This window comes from Leptonotus elevatus, chromosome 4 (assembly GCF_054856555.1).
Source record: "Leptonotus elevatus isolate MCC_2025b chromosome 4, RoL_Lele_1.0, whole genome shotgun sequence".
NCBI classification, from domain to species: domain Eukaryota; kingdom Metazoa; phylum Chordata; class Actinopteri; order Syngnathiformes; family Syngnathidae; genus Leptonotus; species Leptonotus elevatus.
The window spans coordinates 5,097,566-5,114,334 of NC_141242.1; the positions used below are offsets into that span (position 1 = coordinate 5,097,566).

Consider the following 16,769-nt stretch of genomic DNA (forward strand, 5'->3'; position numbering starts at 1 on the left):
TTGTAAAACCCCGGAAGTAAACACGCGCATGCGCTCAACTGTACACACGTGTGCAGTAGGTCGTGCTGCTGTCTCCACACTCAGGTAGTTTGAACCAGCTTTTAGGGATAAAACCTTTTATTCACTTAATTCGCAATTTAGCTCCATTATTGGGTACATAATACATTGCTAACGTATATTTAACGCTACCAAGCTAGCACATTCGATCCTATTTCTCCCCGTGTTTTTGGCACCTTGTGCTAACATCCGCGGATGCTAAGCTACTCATCTAAATTTTACACCTTACATTTCTGAAAGAGTAAGTGGCAAGCTTGTTTTAGAGATTGCGCATAATTGTGTTAGTATTTGTTTTCATTTGTTGTTAGATATTGGGGGAAAAAATGCTAATGTTATGTCATCGCTTTGCATTGACTCGAATCAGACATGCAGTGTTTTTCAAAATACAGTATAACAGTTGTTTAAAGCTACTTGTTGTAATATATGTCTAAATCTTCCAATGATCAAGAATTATGGAACACTTTAGTTTACATACACTAATTCTAGTCTTGCTGAAATGCCTGTCTCAAGCGAGGGCTCATCTGGCCCTCAAATACTGCTCAGCCAATGGCGAGTACAACTTTCGTTTCCAAGGACAGACTCTGAGAATTTCAACTGCAGTGGCTTTTTGGGCAAGCTCACCCTTCTTCATTTTGCTGACAACAGGCCTGAATCTCTCCGATGAGGCGTAACAGCGGGCTGGCTATCGCCAGTGAGTGCATGCTGACTGCTTGCTCCTTTTTTACCAGCAAAGGCATTTGCCAGGATTCATATAAAAAAAAATATTATTATATATTTTATTCCCTCATTAAAAGCCAACCTTCAATTTCCTCAATTCCAGTCTTATTTGCATACATTTCTGTTGATTCTCATGTAAAGTTTCCAGTCTGTCACAATGTCTTTCTTTTTCTTTTTTTTTATGCATCCCAGCTTGCTTACAATGGATGAATCCAAGCCGGAATCGGCTCCAGTCGTCCCTGGGGAGAAGAGAGGCTGCCCGGAGGATGAGGAAGACGAAGCAGCTGTGACCAAGCGAGCCAAACTTGAGGATGAACACGAGAACGGCGCTCCTCGGGGACAAGTGAGCGCTGGTGAGGAGGAGGAAGATGGCAGCGGCGAGACATTTGCCGACATGATGAAGCACGGCCTCACTGAGCTGGATGTGGGCATTTGCAAGTATGTCAGCAGTCAAGAGGGTTTCTCGGGAATCCTGAAGGAAAGGTTTGTTCTCGAAGATGGTGCGCTCTTCTTCCGCCGCCTTTCTCGCACAGCTATTGATTGATTTATCGTTTATACTCAGGTACTCTGATTTTGTGGTGCATGAAATCAGCAAAGAAGGAAAAATTGTGCACTTGGACGACTTCTCGATTCCTGAAGAGGTTCAGGTAAGCCACAACATCCACTCGTAATACTCTGGTCAAAATGACCGACGTTGAATCGATATGCGGCGTATGGGTTTCGTTACCATGGCGACCTGGGACCAAGCTACTGTAATTCTTTGTCAGTCACTGTAGTTGATCCATGCGGGTGGCGCATGCAGCCGATACATTGTCAAACACAATATTCCCCTGTCCCACAACAACAACTTAGTTGACTGTGTTAGAGTATGCGCTGCTATCAGGAGCTAATGCTATTAGATAATCTAAGGTAACACTGCAGCTTTCACACTTAATGAGTGGCCAAGCACCCCAGACACAACTATTAGTCTACAAGCCATCTAAAGACAGTTTTCCAGAATGTGTCTCATTTAAGAAGTGTAATGGCCTATTTTTTTTTCACAACTTTGTTTCATTTGTGAAGCTGTCTGTCTGTGCAGTGTTTGTTTGGACTGATTTGATATTGTTTGCGTGTGTTTGCTCCATCAGGAAGCAGCAACAGCAGCAGAGGAAAATCCAACGCCTGATTGCAACGTACTGACGGAGGAGCAGAAGAAGCAGCTTGGCGAGCTACAGCTGTTCAAGAACAAAGAGAGCTTCGTCTCCATTGAGGTGATTTTAACATTTGCCGGATCCTTATTATGTTGGGTTAGCAAGCGCCAAGTCTTAAAGCCGGGTTTATCTATTTTATAGGGGGACGAGTCAAAGGATAAGCGGACACTGGTTCACAAAGCCATCAAAACTCAATTTCCCGGCCTGGAGACAAAGACGGAGGAGAAAGATGGTCGCAGGTTCATCGTGGCCTACCATGTTGCTGGAAAGAAGGCTCTGGCTGGTGAGTGGAGGCATAAAATCACTACTAGAGTGCGACCGCCGTGGTTCGACACAACCATATAATTCATATCTCGCAACAGTGTTTTCCATTGGAAGTAATGGAATTCTGGTTAACATTGTAAGTCACTCAAGTGAACAAATACGTTGCCAAATGCATGACGATAAGGCTGGATTGCGCTGCAGGTCAAAGTGTCCAATCCCGATTTAATGCCTATACTTTATTTTCTCCACGGTCTATTTCCATGTAAGTTTAATGCATAGGTGTCAAACTCTGGTCCTGGGGGGGGGGGGGCCGCAGTCCTGCAGGTTTTGGGTGTTTCCGTTCTCCAACACAGCTGATATATGATCAGCTCAACAGCAAGCTCTGCATAAGCCTGATAACGATCCTGCTGATTGGAATCAGCTTGTGTTGGAAGAGGGAAACCTGCAGGACTGCGGCCCTCGATCACCGGAGTTTGACACCCATGGTTTAACGGTTTCAATGATTAATCAAATAAAAAAAAATAAAAAAAAGAAGGTTGACGCACAATTTCTGCCTTGAAGCTCCACAGGGATAATTTATCCACACGGATTATTATTATTACTGCAATCGCGTGCACCCTCCCTCTATGTACGGTAGAAATGGAAAGGAGGGGTCGGTAAAACACAAAGGGCTCCTAAATTGGGCATCATCTAACACTAGACAAGGAAGATAAAATGCACTGTACACATCACCAACACTGAGGAACTAATGTTGGCTAATTTAATATAGCATAACAGGTACTTTCTTGTATAGTTCAAATTCACTTGCTTTACTAAACAAATGGTAAAAAAAAACCAAAAAAAAAACAGTATACAGATAGCCAACTTAAGACTCTAATTAGCTGGCACCCATGTCACTTACCAGGACAGTTCCCGCCTTTTTAAATCCGGACAAGCTCAAAGTCACCAATAATAATACAGTAGAAAACGATGATGGCGATTTGTAAGTGGACAAAAATAATATCTTCACCTCATCTACATGTGTTTAGTAATGCAATATCAAATCTTATTTGATTGGTTGATTCATTGACGCGAGCGTAAATTCAGCCTGAAGCACTTGCATGATTTCTCAGGATGTAAACCCCTCATTGAAGTTCTGATGGAAGTTCTCACTCACTGTGAATGCCTGCCCGATCCCTTTTTTTCCCGTCCATTCAAACCACAGTCCAGTCCGGTCATGGGTTTGTTTGTGCATGCGCCTCAGCTCCTCGCTCACAAACATCTTATGCTCAGTAACACTCTTTTATTGTCTATATTTTGCTGTTCTCGGGATAGAGGTGAAGACATCAGCAGGTAAGACGTTCCTCTCCGCAAGTAAGCAACAGGAGGTGTTAAAGCAGGTTTTGCCATTCTGTTAACACTTCAGTAGACTTTATTCTCTCAAGGTGAATGTCTCAATAAGATTTGACACGTTTAATGTGTGCGTGTGTTTTTTCTTCTCCTCCCGTTTCCTTTTCAAAGCACCAAGGAAACACTTCTGGCCCAAAAACCGCGGCAGCTTCTGCCATTTTGTGCTGTACAAGGAGAACAAGGACACGATGGATGCCATCAATGTGCTGTCAAAGTTCCTCAGGTATGATTGTCGTTGAAGTTCTCCGTTAACGTTCGCGAACACAATTTTTGTGGAGTGAGTTCCGACAGCTGTTTATAACTAATTCAAAAGTAGTCTCAGTTTTTCTCTATTACACCAAGTTTTTGAGCTATAGGCTCTCTCAGTTTTCTTTAAAATATGATATTAATGTGTATGTATGTAAATAAAACGCTAAGATGGGATAGTTACAAGCTTTGATAACTGCAATTCTGGAATCACTATTAATCAGCATAAAAATCTAACTTGCCGGATTTTTATTTTATTTTTTTCAAATTGTTCCCCAGCAATAAATGGCACAATGTGAGACGGGTTGTTCTAGTGTTGTTCATTATCAAATAAAAACATCACAACCTACTATTTTTCCTCAGAAAATGAATTCCACTAACACATATTGTTTCATGAAAAAAAAAAAAAAATATGGATGCATTTTGGATGTAGATGTAAAGCTGCTATACAAATAAAGTTATTACTATATTCGCTGCTAAGCTGTGGGGCAGGATCCCACCACTATGTGGCATCTGTCTATTTTCTTGGTCTTAGCTCCACTGACTTACCTCTTCTTCTTCTTTCTTTTTTCTTTTTTTTAGGCTCAGGCCCAACATGTTCTCCTATATGGGCACAAAAGACAAGAGGGCCATCACTGTGCAGGAGATCGCTGTGCTCAAGTGAGTGTGGAGGAGGTGGTAGGCCGTCCGCGGGCTGATGGGGGTTGCGTCGCTCACGTCAGGAACTTTCTGTCTCCATGTCAGGATCACAGCGGAGAGGTTGGCCCACCTCAACAAGTGCCTGATGAACCTCAAGGTCGGAAATTTCTCCTACAAGAATCACCCTCTCAAGCTGGGGGAGCTGCAGGGGAACCACTTCACAGTGGTCATTAGGTATGTGAAATGCCGTGCTTGGTTTGGAGTTCTTTGCTATGAATGCCTGGGAAATCTTACATATTATTATATACATAAGAAATTGTATTGTTACAGAGGGAATTAATAAACAATCGTAATGTGTATTTAGCTAAGGGACTCCAAATTTTTCAGTTTTACCACTTCCGAGTCACTTAATATCTTCACACCAGGAACATCTCAGGAACCGACGCGCAGGTCCATCAAGCCATGACGTCCCTCAAGCAGACGGGTTTTATCAACTACTACGGCATGCAGCGCTTCGGCACCACAGCTGTGCCCACGCAGCAAGTCGGCAGGTAACGCCGCGCCGCACACGCGCCACCCTCGCTCACACTATATGCTAATCAAATGTCCTCCTTCTGTTGCGACAGGGCCATCCTGAAGAATGACTGGAAGCAAGTGGTGGATTTAATTCTGAAGCCTCGTCCCGGAGGTTCGATGGCATTCATAAATCCGCTTGTAATGGAATTTTGTGGCGCCGCTAACGTTTCCCGTCATACGTGTCCTCGCAGCGGAGAAAGAATTCCTGGTGCGCTGCAGGGAGGAGTGGGCCAAGACTCAGGACCCCGACGCGGCCCTGAAGAAGCTGCCCAACAAGCGCTGTGTGGAGGGCCAGCTGCTGCGGGGCCTGTCCCAGCACGGCAAAAAAAACATCGTCACTGCCTTTGGACTGGTTAGTGAAAACTATTGAAATTTGGAGCTAAGGCCTTTATTCATGTTGTGCTGTTCTGTGTGCTTTCGTACAGATCCCCCGAAACAACCGCCTGATGTACATTCACAGCTACCAAAGTGTGGTGTGGAACACCATGGTTAGCCGCCGGATCGACGCCTTTGGGTTAACAGCCGTGGAGGGCGACCTGGTGCTCCGGGGAAGTTAGTATCTGTCCTTGGATTGCTGACTGTGTTATACAGGATACCGTATTTTCCGCACTATAAGGCGCACCTAAAAGCCTTTCATTTTCTCAAAAATCGATGGTGCGCCTTATAATCCCATGCGCCTTATATGTGGATCAATATTTGTTAAGTAAGCTCCATCTAGTGGATGCTTAATGCAACCTCAGCCACTACAGTATCCTTCTGTGCACCTTATAATGCGGTGCACCTTTTATATGGAAAATGTTTTTAAATAGGCCATTCATTGAAGGTGCGCCTTATAATCCAATCCTATATATATATTCATTTTTAGCAAACAAACAATGCAAACTGCATAACGACAAAAACAGTCAAGAGCATCCCTTGACCAAATTTTAAAAGTATACATTTTCAAATAAAAAATTAAATAGGGGTTAGGTCATGTAATACCAGCAAGTTAATATTTTTAAGTGTGCGCCACATCATACATTATGGTACAGCGCTGTACTGAAGTTCCCCTCTTTGCCACAACCCCGCCGAGCAGCACCGCGCCTTTTGCGCAATTCTTCTACCTCTCTCTCCTGTGATGCGCAGCACAGGAGCCATGGCATGGCGCACGCACTCTTCATACACCGAATATTATAAATAAAAATGCTTTAAAAAGTATTTAATTATTAAAATATAATAATAAATGTAATTTATGTACTATATATACAGTATTTATTGTATATAGTTTTTCTGGTTTTTTTCTTCATATTTTTATTATTTTATTAACTTTACATTTAAAGTGATTTGACTTACAAACAACCTCCCGGAACCTATTGTGTTTGTAAGTTGAGGACTACCTGTACTATAATTCTGGTCTTTACGAGAATGACTTGATTGTTTCCCTAAAGCCAAAGCACACATCCTGTCAGAAGAGGAGGCAAAGAGCCACTCCATACACGACATTGTGATGCCGCTCCCAGGCTTCGATGTCATCTACCCCTCTCACCACGGTAAGAACGCAATAGCTCTTGTTTTAAAAAATAAATAAATATGGTGAAATGTGTATGTGTGTGTGTGGCAGTGGGTAAAGGTTACAGCGAGATGCTGACCGCAGACGGGCTGGATATCGACAACATGCGTCACAAGATTAAGGACTACTCACTGGCTGGAGCCTACAGACGCGTCCTCATCAGGCCCAGCGATGTCAGCTGGTGGGTGCGCCTTTTGACCCACTCAAGGGTTTTCCTGACTCGCGTGTCTGCCACGGCATTCACTGGCTTGCACAAACACTTTTTTTTCTAATGAATTATTCTCATGCATTATAGTGTTGATAACTCGATTCCCAGGAAAGACTTGGTCATGCATGTTACGTCGTTAGATGTTTTTCACTGGGAGGGGCTGTTTAGGATCTGCTGCTACGACCTTTGAAATTGCAAGCACTTGAGTGGTAATGAGCCAAACCACCAGCAGAGGGTAGCGGTGCACCGTTTTAGATTCCAAAATGTTGAATTAGCTTTTTAAATAGAACGAAAAAACTGTTTTACATGTTTTACTAAGTTTAAATGGGGTTTAAGTTATCAAATGTTTTATGATATGGTCTCCCTATTGCAAATGTTAACCTATTGTGAGTAGGTAAACAACCATTAGTTTTGTTCATAACATAACATTTACAGTACAGTGTTTTTATGCACTAATTTAACATTCAACTGTTTCTTATTCAGCATTACTCCATCACTTAATGCATTTAAAAATGACACCCAACGTAGTGGAATTTGATATGTAAGAAAAATCTTGTTTACATATTAACGCAAGTCTTTGTCAAGGTTTCACTAGACAAGTGTTTGAGCCAACGGACATATTTTACATCTCAAAAAAAAATGTGACAGGCCACCACCAAACACAAAAACTGGATAAACGGGTTAATTGTAAATATCCCACAGCACTCTGGAACCACTCTACTAGACCGTTTAAAATCCAATGCACTCTGTTGTGTCTTTTCTGTGTAGGGAGGTGATCGAGTACGACGACCCCAAGATCTCTCTGGTTCATACTGACTTTGAGAAAATTGAGAACAAACCAGCGCCGGTTTTCAACAAAGGTCAGAAGAATAAGTTTCTGTGAACAGCAAAAACACGAACAATGCTTTGTATATACAATCTAGAATTAACATATAATCATTATTTATTTTTATTTATTTTACTTAACCTCGTAACAGAAGGGAAGTACCGCGCTCTTCGGCTGGAGTTCTCGCTGCCGCCCTCGACGTACGCCACCATGGCCATACGGGAAGTGCTCAAGTTGGACACCAGCATCAAGAAACAAACGCAGCTCAACACCACCTGGCTCAACTGACGCCGGGGCGCCGGCCTCAATATTAGGTACACCCGCACAAGCAAATTGTCTGGCCTTTTCGTCAAAGCAGCACTTCTTGTTGCCCGCTATTGTAAGGTGTGAGTGTGACTGGCTTTTTTTTTTTTTTTGCTTTTAACCATCTAAAAGCACTGATAAGTGTTTTTTTGTTGTTGTTGATGTTTTAACTTTCTAAATTGCATCAGTGCAAAGATGGGGATTTTCTTATCTGCTTGTGCAGAATTTTGAGGCTTTCTTTTTAAGAATAACATTCAAATGAATGTACGAGCGACTCCAGCAGAGATGATGAAATAAAATCACTGAGAAACTGAGTCTGTTTTTGTTTTGGTGTTTTTTTTTGGGGGGGGGGGGCATAAAACACTCGAGAGTACATTATATTTGCAGGTCATCATGGCAATGTTTTGCCAGTGTTTGTAGTGGGCAAAATGTACTGCACTCCTAACACTAAAGAGAACACACAAAAAATATGAAATTCTGGGAAAATGTGACTTTTAATTTATTTTTATTTTTTTTACAAAACAGTAAATATTCATAAAAATATTGTTTTGTGAAGTCAAAACTATATCCAAATTTTCCAAATTATTTATGACTATTCTTCAACATAACTGTAATTCGCCAACCTTAAAACATATTAGATTACCGGTAAGTACACTTTTAATTGTGCTGTCTTCCAAGCGTGTATTAGAAAGCACAGAAAAATTCAAACAGCTGGACCGGATGTATCATAGTATTCTTTGATCGTTAATGTTTAGTTGTACATGCAGGGGATGTGGATTAAAAACGTATAGAATCTCTTTGGTGCTTCTCACTCAGATGGGCCAGCCTTGTTTCCGCCATGGGAACGCTTGTATTTGCTTCACTTTTATTTCCTTATACGCTGTTTGTGCGTGCGTGTTGACTTGACCAAAAGTAAAGACGGGAAAGTATGTGGAAGCATCTGTTCCCGTAACAACAGCCCGATGCTAACGTGACCTCTGCACTTGCTGTTTACTGTTGGGAGCATCCGGGCTGTTTACACAGCAACCCCATGCCAAGCTAATGTAGTCGCAGTCTAAACAAAATTTAGATCTATTTTGTCCTTCGGGGGGAAAAAAGAAGATATTTTAAGTTCAAATTTAACTCTGGAAGGATACCAGAAAGTGAAATCTTAAAAAAAAAAATATATATTTTCACAATGAATTTAAAATTAAACATTAAAAAAAGTGTTTTATTTGTCCTTTCAGTTCAGTGTGAAAATCAACTATTCAGCAATCAACAAACACTATTCAGAAAAGTATAGAATCTTAATTTTTTTTTCAATATTTGGGAAATAATTCTATGAAATAGTTCTCTTATGCTGCTCTTGATTGTATGTTGACTTTTAAGTGTTTGTCGGCTTGTTGTTTGCGGGGCAGAGAAACAACAAATGGAGCACACATTTGTATGGGCATTCATTTGGATACAATGAATTAATGTTTTGCATCTGTGTGTGTCTGTGCAAGCAGACTATGGCGTGTCCCATTGTGTCTCCCGGGAAGTGTCTTGTGTGCTTGAGTTGTGTGTGTGGTGGGGGGGGGTGCTGTTTGCAAGTCTCGTAACTCCACCGGTGTGGTCTGCTATGAGGACAAGTAAGAGGGGGGGGGGGGTGAGGGGACGGGCGGGTCATAGCTCATATAGCCTATAAGAGACACCATCTTCACCATGCACGTTTCAGAAAGAAAGCTACTAGAGAGCAAGGAGAGAATTAATTTTTTTTTCTTTCCTGGAATGGATTTCAATTCAAGCTGATGGAGTGTCTGCAGGTAAGTGAACTTCAGGTTAACCAATTTTTAACTACAGAAATAAAAAGTCTACACACCCCTAATTCAAATTGTGATATTAAAATAAAATTAGACCAAGATGAATCAAAACGAGTCTTATTACGAATATTATTAATGTGACCTATAAAACTGACACGTTTTTAGTATTTTCATGAGGAGAAGTAAAAATACCAGAACTTGACCTGAACTTTTTGGCCAGAAAGATATGTTTGGCGCAAACAAGTTGAAGAACACTTGTCATTAGCAAAAGAGCACATCTATATTGATGTGTGATGTTGGCAGCATCATGTCCTGCGACTGTTTTTCCTTCAGCTGGAACTGGGGCCTTACACAGGGTGGAAGGAGTTATGAACAGTTCAAAGTAGCAGTCAGTGTTTGTTAAAAAAAATTTTTTGTCAGGCTTCTGCCAGAAAGGATAAAATAATGCCTCGGATTATTGTGTCAGGTGACTGCATTTGACCTAAATTTGAATGTGACTGGTTAATTCTGAACACAGACACCTTCCCAATTATATTAGGGTGTGCCCACTTTTGCAACAACATTACATTGAATCTCCCGACAACCTAGGCCACCCCACCCCAAAAGGTGATTAAAAGAACATGGCTAATGAGCTAATGTTTCTACAAACTGTTTTTACTCGCATAGATCAGCACAGCCGAGTCAAGAAGAGCAAACAACTAATCCGAGTTGGAAAGATCGTTTAAATGGAGTCCAACATCTCAGACGCAGACTCGCTGACCTCCCCTTTGCCTCCTTTCTTCCAATGCGACTACACGGACTGGTCCCCTTCCTTCTCCATCATCCCCTCCGTCTACCTGCTAGCCTTTGTGCTGGGTTGCCTGGGCAACAGTCTAGTGCTTTGGGCCTACCTGGACCGAACCGGCGGGAGGAGGAGGAGTCATCCCGTGGGATTTCAGAGGCTGTGTTGCCGAACCGAGCAGGAGCGTAGCACGGCCGGCTCCTGCTCCTCATCTCCCAGGACCCCGCCCCCGTCCCGCTCCCTGACGGACTCTCTGATAGCTAGCTTAGCATTAGCTGACCTCTGCTTCCTGGTGACACTCCCCCTGTGGGCGGCGTACACAGCCCTGGGGTACCACTGGCCTTTCGGGCAGACGCTATGCCAGCTGAGCAGCTTCCTAATCGCCCTCAACATGTACGCCAGCGTCTTCAGCCTGAGCGTGCTCAGTGTGGAGCGCTACTGGGTCCTAACCGGATGCGCCCGCCGCCGCCGCCCCCTCAGCCGGGCCTCATGGCCGCTGGCGGGGTTGTGGCTGCTGGCGGGGGTGCTGGCGCTTCCCGGCTTGCTTCTGCGTTCGGTGCAGGAGTCCGACTGGCCGGATGAGTCGGGTTCGATAGCGTGCCAGATGGACTACTCCGTGCTGATCGGAGACGAGCCAGACGAGGATGAGAGAGAGCGTGCCCAGATGTGGTGGGCGGCGGTCCTGAGCCTCAAATCCACGTTGCTCGGCTTCCTGTTGCCCCTCGTCGTCCTGCTGGTCTGCTACTGTTCCCTGGCCCGCCTCCTCAGCAGGCACTTCGGCCGCGGGCCTCGACCCGACCGCCGCCGCCAGCGCAGGCTCCTCAGGGTCATCGTGACGCTGGTGTTGGCCTTCTTCCTGTGCTGGCTGCCTCTGCACGTCAACAAGACGTTGTCCCTGCTACTGGAGTTCGGGTTTCTGCCGTACTCTTGCACCTTGGATCAGATCCTGCTGGCGGCCCACCCGTATGTCACCTGCGTGGCCTATCTCAACTCCTGCCTCAACCCGCTGCTCTACGCCGCCTGCGACCCGTCCTTCTGCAAGAAATGTCGGCGGACGCTCCTGCTGCTGTGCGGAGCGCGGAGGAGGAAGAAGGTGAAAAGGAAGGAGTCACAGAAGGAGGAGGAAAGCTTAGACGGTCCTACGAGAACACCGAACGAAACGGCAGACAAGACACAGGCAGCGGACGTGATCACTGAAGGGTGAGCAGACCCAGACGAGACCTAAACGCGATGGAACGGACTATCCGGGTCATGACACCAACTGTAGAGTTCTTAGCGACTCTTTACCTGGACAGAAAGGGAGACAACAGCGACTAGGGAGGGATGCGAAAACAATGGGCATAACAGCCGCATCAACAACTAATGGTCCCCGGCCTTACCTCACTACTAAGTGACATGCTCTTGAACTCTCCCTCTGCCACATTTAGGCACTCGTGCAAGGACAAGTGTTCATATATTGCCTTGGAACGCAGGGGTCAAACTCAAGGACCGGAGGCGAGATCTGGCCCATCGCATTATGTTATAAAAATCGAAATAAATAAAAACTGTATAAAAATAAAATTGAAGTATTGAACATGTTCGACTGAAAAAATCCAGTTTCATGTTGACCTTCCTGTACGTTTGTGTCTCATGCAGGAAAAACTACTTTAAACTTTTTATCATGCAGTAAGTATTTTTTTTTTCATATATATTTGCACTCTAATGTTTTTGTATGAAAAATAAAATGGTGCAAACTCACATGCCTTTTTGTTTTATAGTACTGTATCTGACTTTTTTATTTTGCATTCGTATTTTTTAGATGTATTATATTCACTAGTTTATATCTACTTTATATATTTTGTATTTATATTATTTAATGGTCGCTTTGCATTTAATATTTATTTTATGTATAATATTTTTAATATATATAATGTCATCTAAGTATAAATGCAATTTATTAACTACAGACTGTACAGTTAATACTTTGAATTATATTTTGAGTGTGTGTGTATATATAGTATTTGTTTTACTATTTCAGTTTTAAGAAACTGGAATGGACACAGAATAAACATAATTTGGCAAGAAGGGGCCAGTTAAAATGAATAATTGAACAAATTCAACCAAAAACTGTAACCACAATCTTAACGTTAATTTGTCACACTTACAAATAAATCATATGAAAAAAATTCAATTAAAAAATATATATATACACATTCTTCTTGTACTGGATGCAAAGCGTAGTACCGTTTTATTTCCCAAGGAGGCGCTGTGACCCTTCATAACGGTGATGGAAGATTTCGGTTCGGAAGTCTTTCAGTTTTCTTTTCTCTCCGTTGGACAATAGAACATCCAAGATGGGAACAGCCTTGCTTTACGACGAGGAGATGACCCGCTATAAACTGCTGTGGTTAGAGTAAGTGCGAGATGACAAGTAAACAGTAGGTTAGCTAACATCACAAGTGTTTTTGCTAGGTGTTGCTAATATTCTTTTTTGACTGTTGGACACTTCTGGTCAAGGCAGCAACGTAACAAGAATAACCGACAACTTATAGCAAGGAGCGTCATTAGTTAGCAGTCTCTTATATTTACTTTAAAATTGCCGCACTAACCTGTGCACTTTTTTCTTTGTTTCGTTTTGTTTGTTTCTGAGCGTGCATTTTTTGCTGCCATAGCGGTCTGAAAAGTGTGTGAGTGGTTTTAGGATGTTGTTTCCGCTCGGACGAGTTACGTTGTTGCACCGCAATTGAAACCTGTTGCCCAGTATTTTTTAATCTAGCCGTACATTTTCATCTGTTATTTATTTCATGTATTTGTTAGTTATGTTAAATGTATGTGGTATGCACGAGCATGTGCTGTGTTTACACATTTTATATGGCCGGAACTTGTTTTTTTAAGGCACGTTGTTTCTGGTGGTACTATTTTTATTTTTGTTACATACGTGAATATTATTTCGTTTGAGACGTTGCGTAATATTTTAAGTTAAAACTTGATTATTTTATTTAATATTTTTTGTGCAATTTCTTTGTGATTTTTTATTTAATATTTTGTACTTTTCTAGTCGAACTATAAGGTAAAAAGACGTCGTCAAACTTCTATGATTAAAAAATAAATAAGTGTTAATAATAATAATACATTACAAAAACTTGAAAAACGTCACTTTCTTTAGTTTAATCAAAAACATTTAAATTCATATATTGATTCACTACATACATTAAGTATATGGTGATGTATATGATTTTTTATTAGTAATTATAGCATCAGTGTCATCAAAACAGTTCATGTGTGTGCATGTGAACGCGTGTTCTAGTGGGTTGTGTAAACCGCAGCATAAAAACGTCTTGTTACTTAAAACCTCCGCTACCAGTCCAGATTGTGAGCTCGAGAGGCCAGAGCGTCTGACAGCGAGTCATGAAGCGTTGGTCAGTTGCGGCCTGGCTGCTCGATGTGTCTCCATACCTGTCCGCCAAGCCACCGACGATGACATTCTCATGATTCACAGGTGAGTGCTGAACCTCCAATGGTCAAATGTTGTTGTTTTTAAACACTATGAAAATGTTCAAGTGAGGAGTACCTGGAAGCAGTGAAGAAGACCCCGTACATGACTCTGGAAGACATGAGGGAGTTCGCCCAGGAATATGGATACGTCTACTTCCACCCAGTGAGTGATATTTATTAATCAAATTTTCTGTCTGCAAATTGTTTTAAATAACATTTGACTAAATATGGACTGTATGCCCCTGGCATGTGAGAAAGGAGAGCCACAGCCGCAATGCACTTTCAGTTTTAGAACGCCGGCAAAATATTCAGGAGTTCGCTGTAATTGTGCTACAGAACAGCTATCGCTGCGCCACACTGGCGGCGGGAGCCGCACTGCAGCTGGTGGACGGCGTTATGACAGGGAGGGTGAGAAATGGATTGGCTCTGGTCAGGTAAGAACTTCTTGGCCATCTCTCAAGTTTCATTTTTACCACATTGTGTGCTCTGGTCTTGTATTGTGAACAGACCCCCAGGGCACCACAGCATGCGCAGCGCTGCCAATGGTTTCTGTGTGTTCAACAATGTTGCCATAGCAGCCAAATATGCCCAGCAAAAGTATGGAGTTCAAAGGTAACGCGGTTACAAGGTGAAATGCATCCTTGCCGGATTTCTTTATATTTTATGGTGAAATGTGTTCTTCTGTTCAGGGTGCTGATCGTTGACTGGGACATACATCACGGTCAAGGGGTGCAATATGCATTTGAGGATGATCCAAGGTGTGTACACTTGCTGATTTTTTTTATGTTTTATAATCAATTTCAATTACTTTCCTTCCACAGCGTGCTTTATTTCTCTTGGCACCGTTACGAGCATCAGAAATTCTGGCCTGAACTCAGAGAATCGGACTATGACAGTGTTGGCAAGGATAAAGGTGCTGGTTTCAATATCAATGTGCCATGGAACAAGGTCAGTGGCAGTATGTGGTATCGATATGCTAGATTTGCCAACCTGTGGAACCACTTTTCATGAACTTTCCACTCAGTGTTGTGTATATATAATATTGGTATTGGTAAAACTGTAACAAAAGTTACTATTGTTTAGTTTAAAATGATCCTGTGGCAGATGTTGCTTTGGGCATGCTAACTTTCTTGCCCGGGGAACCTCTCTCGATGCAGTTAGTCTTGTAGATACATACGTTATATTTTTCGCAAACCTCAATGTTTTGAAGCTCAAAATGGTCTAACAGTCAGCTTTTCTATAGGCCAGCTAACTTTTCAAGACTGGGGAACTCCAGTCGTTTTCCACCAGTTGTTTTAAACAGCAAAAAATATATTTAGTCATTCGTAATCCTGATGCACAAAACACATCGAACATTATGATTAACCTGATAACTGCTCACCCCGAAGAACTCCAATCCATTCACCAGTCTTTGTTGTAATGTAGGTTAAAGTTCAGAACAAAATATATTTTTGAGTTGAGAAAGCAAACTTTGCTACAGTTGTGCCAACTCGGTTTAACTTGGGGAACCGCACTCCATTCACTTTTCACCAGTCGGTGTTGTAGGTTAATATGACATTGCAAAATTTAGAAGAAGAAAGTCGAGAATAATCCAGCAGCAAACCTTGCTACAATTATGCTAACTTTGTCCGCCTTTGGGAACCTCACTCCATTCACTTTTCAGCAGTCTGTGTTGTAGTTTCACATGATTTTGCAACATTCATAGCAAACTTCTTATTTTGATGTTTAGAATGATCCAACTGCAAACTTTGCTGCGTGTGCTAACTTTTCCTGGTAATGGAACCTCTCTCCAGTCTGGTACATGCATATATATTTAAATGAATAACTAGCCTATAAAGTTTTGCCAGGTCAGGGAACCTCACTCTACTTAGTCTTGTGGGAATTTTATATATTGCAGTACATTAACAAGTTGCTTCAAAATGGTCCAGAACCAAACTTTTCTTATGGTCTGCTAACTTTGAGGAATCTCATTGCACTTTCCACCGGCATTTTTTTTTTGTGTGTGTGTAATTCTTCTTTCTTCTTTCCAGGTTGGCATGCAGAACAGCGACTATCTTGCTGCCTTCTTTCACGTCCTTCTGCCGGTCGCCTACGAGGTGAGACGAATGACATGAAAGCAACAGACGCGAGGCGTTCGTTGACTGACTTTTGTCACAGTTTTGCCCAGACTTGGTGCTGGTGTGTGCAGGCTTCGACTCTGCCATTGGGGACCCGGAGGTACTTCGTTTGGAGCCAGTTTATCTATCCAGTAGCCTTTTCTCTATTGCTTAATTGAGCTATGATATTTTCCAGGGTGAAATGTGTGCCACTCCAGACATCTTTGCCCACCTCACCCACCTGCTGATGAACCTCGCTGAGGGGAAACTGTGCTTAATGCTGGAGGTCAGATATATACTGTACATTTTCAATAAGCACTTGAACCGTTTAATAGCATCCTAAACGTTTTCCAGGGAGGATACAACTTGACTTCACTCAGCCAGTCCGTGTGCGTCACAGTTCAAACTCTGCTCGGTGATCCGGCGCCGAGGCCCGCCAACCTTCGAGGTCCCTGTCAGAGGTTCGGCCGCAACCTGAGTTTGTACCAGGGTTATTATAGTTTTGGAATTTTCATATTATTGATTTCGTTTTTTTTTTTTTTATCTAGTGAATCTCGTTTTTTTTGTTTTAGTTATTTAAAAAATGCTTTAGTTTCAGTATTAGTTTTGTTATTTGCCTCCTACGTGTATTACTTGTGCGCAATAAACACCATGGTAAAATGAAACACATTTC

General features: G+C 42.4%; 3 protein-coding genes and 1 long non-coding RNA gene across 11 annotated transcripts in view; 3 read left to right on the forward strand and 1 right to left on the reverse strand.

The window, feature by feature from the left end:
* On the forward strand, positions 1-8,278 carry pus7 (pseudouridine synthase 7). 4 transcript variants are annotated; one of them, XM_086072834.1, is made up of 18 exons: positions 53-84; positions 703-748; positions 967-1,257; positions 1,337-1,421; positions 1,902-2,024; positions 2,106-2,247; positions 3,543-3,560; positions 3,729-3,840; positions 4,446-4,523; positions 4,608-4,736; positions 4,928-5,053; positions 5,129-5,190; positions 5,270-5,430; positions 5,504-5,630; positions 6,506-6,607; positions 6,679-6,808; positions 7,604-7,695; positions 7,813-8,278. In XM_086072834.1, the coding sequence occupies exons 3-18, from the start codon at positions 977-979 to the stop codon at positions 7,947-7,949; spliced, it is 1,905 nt and encodes a 634-aa protein (XP_085928960.1). In that variant the 5' UTR covers positions 53-84; positions 703-748; positions 967-976; the 3' UTR covers positions 7,950-8,278. The 4 variants fall into 4 exon arrangements, with proteins under 4 accessions (XP_085928957.1, XP_085928958.1, XP_085928960.1 ...); XM_086072831.1 differs by lacking the exon at positions 703-748 and having other exon boundaries at positions 1-84; XM_086072835.1 differs by lacking the exons at positions 53-84; positions 703-748 and adding an exon at positions 94-298.
* Positions 4,024-13,201, reverse strand: LOC147175090 (uncharacterized). The gene is made up of 3 exons (XR_015094528.1): positions 13,115-13,201; positions 12,750-12,907; positions 4,024-5,385 (listed from the first exon to the last, which is right to left on the reverse strand). It is a non-coding gene; the product is annotated as an uncharacterized LOC147175090 (long non-coding RNA).
* Positions 10,471-11,730, forward strand: aplnr2 (apelin receptor 2). The gene has a single exon (XM_086072836.1). It carries the CDS (start codon positions 10,471-10,473, stop codon positions 11,728-11,730), a length of 1,260 nt encoding a protein of 419 aa, XP_085928962.1.
* Positions 12,785-16,769, forward strand: part of hdac10 (histone deacetylase 10) — a 7,810-nt gene continuing 3,825 nt past the window's right edge. The window contains exons 1-11 of one of the 5 annotated variants that reach the window (XM_086072828.1): positions 12,785-13,575; positions 13,870-14,004; positions 14,067-14,163; positions 14,337-14,434; positions 14,508-14,612; positions 14,690-14,758; positions 14,822-14,948; positions 16,031-16,096; positions 16,158-16,217; positions 16,293-16,382; positions 16,451-16,557. In XM_086072828.1, coding sequence (XP_085928954.1) covers positions 13,994-14,004; positions 14,067-14,163; positions 14,337-14,434; positions 14,508-14,612; positions 14,690-14,758; positions 14,822-14,948; positions 16,031-16,096; positions 16,158-16,217; positions 16,293-16,382; positions 16,451-16,557 — 830 coding nt within the window. In that variant the 5' untranslated portion in view covers positions 12,785-13,575; positions 13,870-13,993. Of the gene's footprint in view, positions 14,164-14,286; positions 14,435-14,507; positions 14,613-14,689; positions 14,759-14,821; positions 14,949-16,030; positions 16,097-16,157; positions 16,218-16,292; positions 16,383-16,450; positions 16,558-16,769 lie in introns of all 5 variants that reach the window. The other 4 variants (XM_086072826.1, XM_086072825.1, XM_086072829.1 and 1 more) reach the window with 4 other exon arrangements.

Excerpts from the sequence above, each read along its gene's own strand:
- pus7 (XM_086072831.1), top strand. The coding sequence starts at position 29 with ATGCGCTCAACTGTACACACGTGTGCAGTAGGTCGTGCTGCTGTCTCC. Across the intron at positions 1,422-1,901 it reads CGATTCCTGAAGAGGTTCAG|GAAGCAGCAACAGCAGCAGA; the intron begins GTAAGCCACAAC and ends TTGCTCCATCAG. Across the intron at positions 4,737-4,927 it reads CACTTCACAGTGGTCATTAG|GAACATCTCAGGAACCGACG; the intron begins GTATGTGAAATG and ends TCTTCACACCAG.
- aplnr2 (XM_086072836.1), top strand. The coding sequence starts at position 10,471 with ATGGAGTCCAACATCTCAGACGCAGACTCGCTGACCTCCCCTTTGCCT.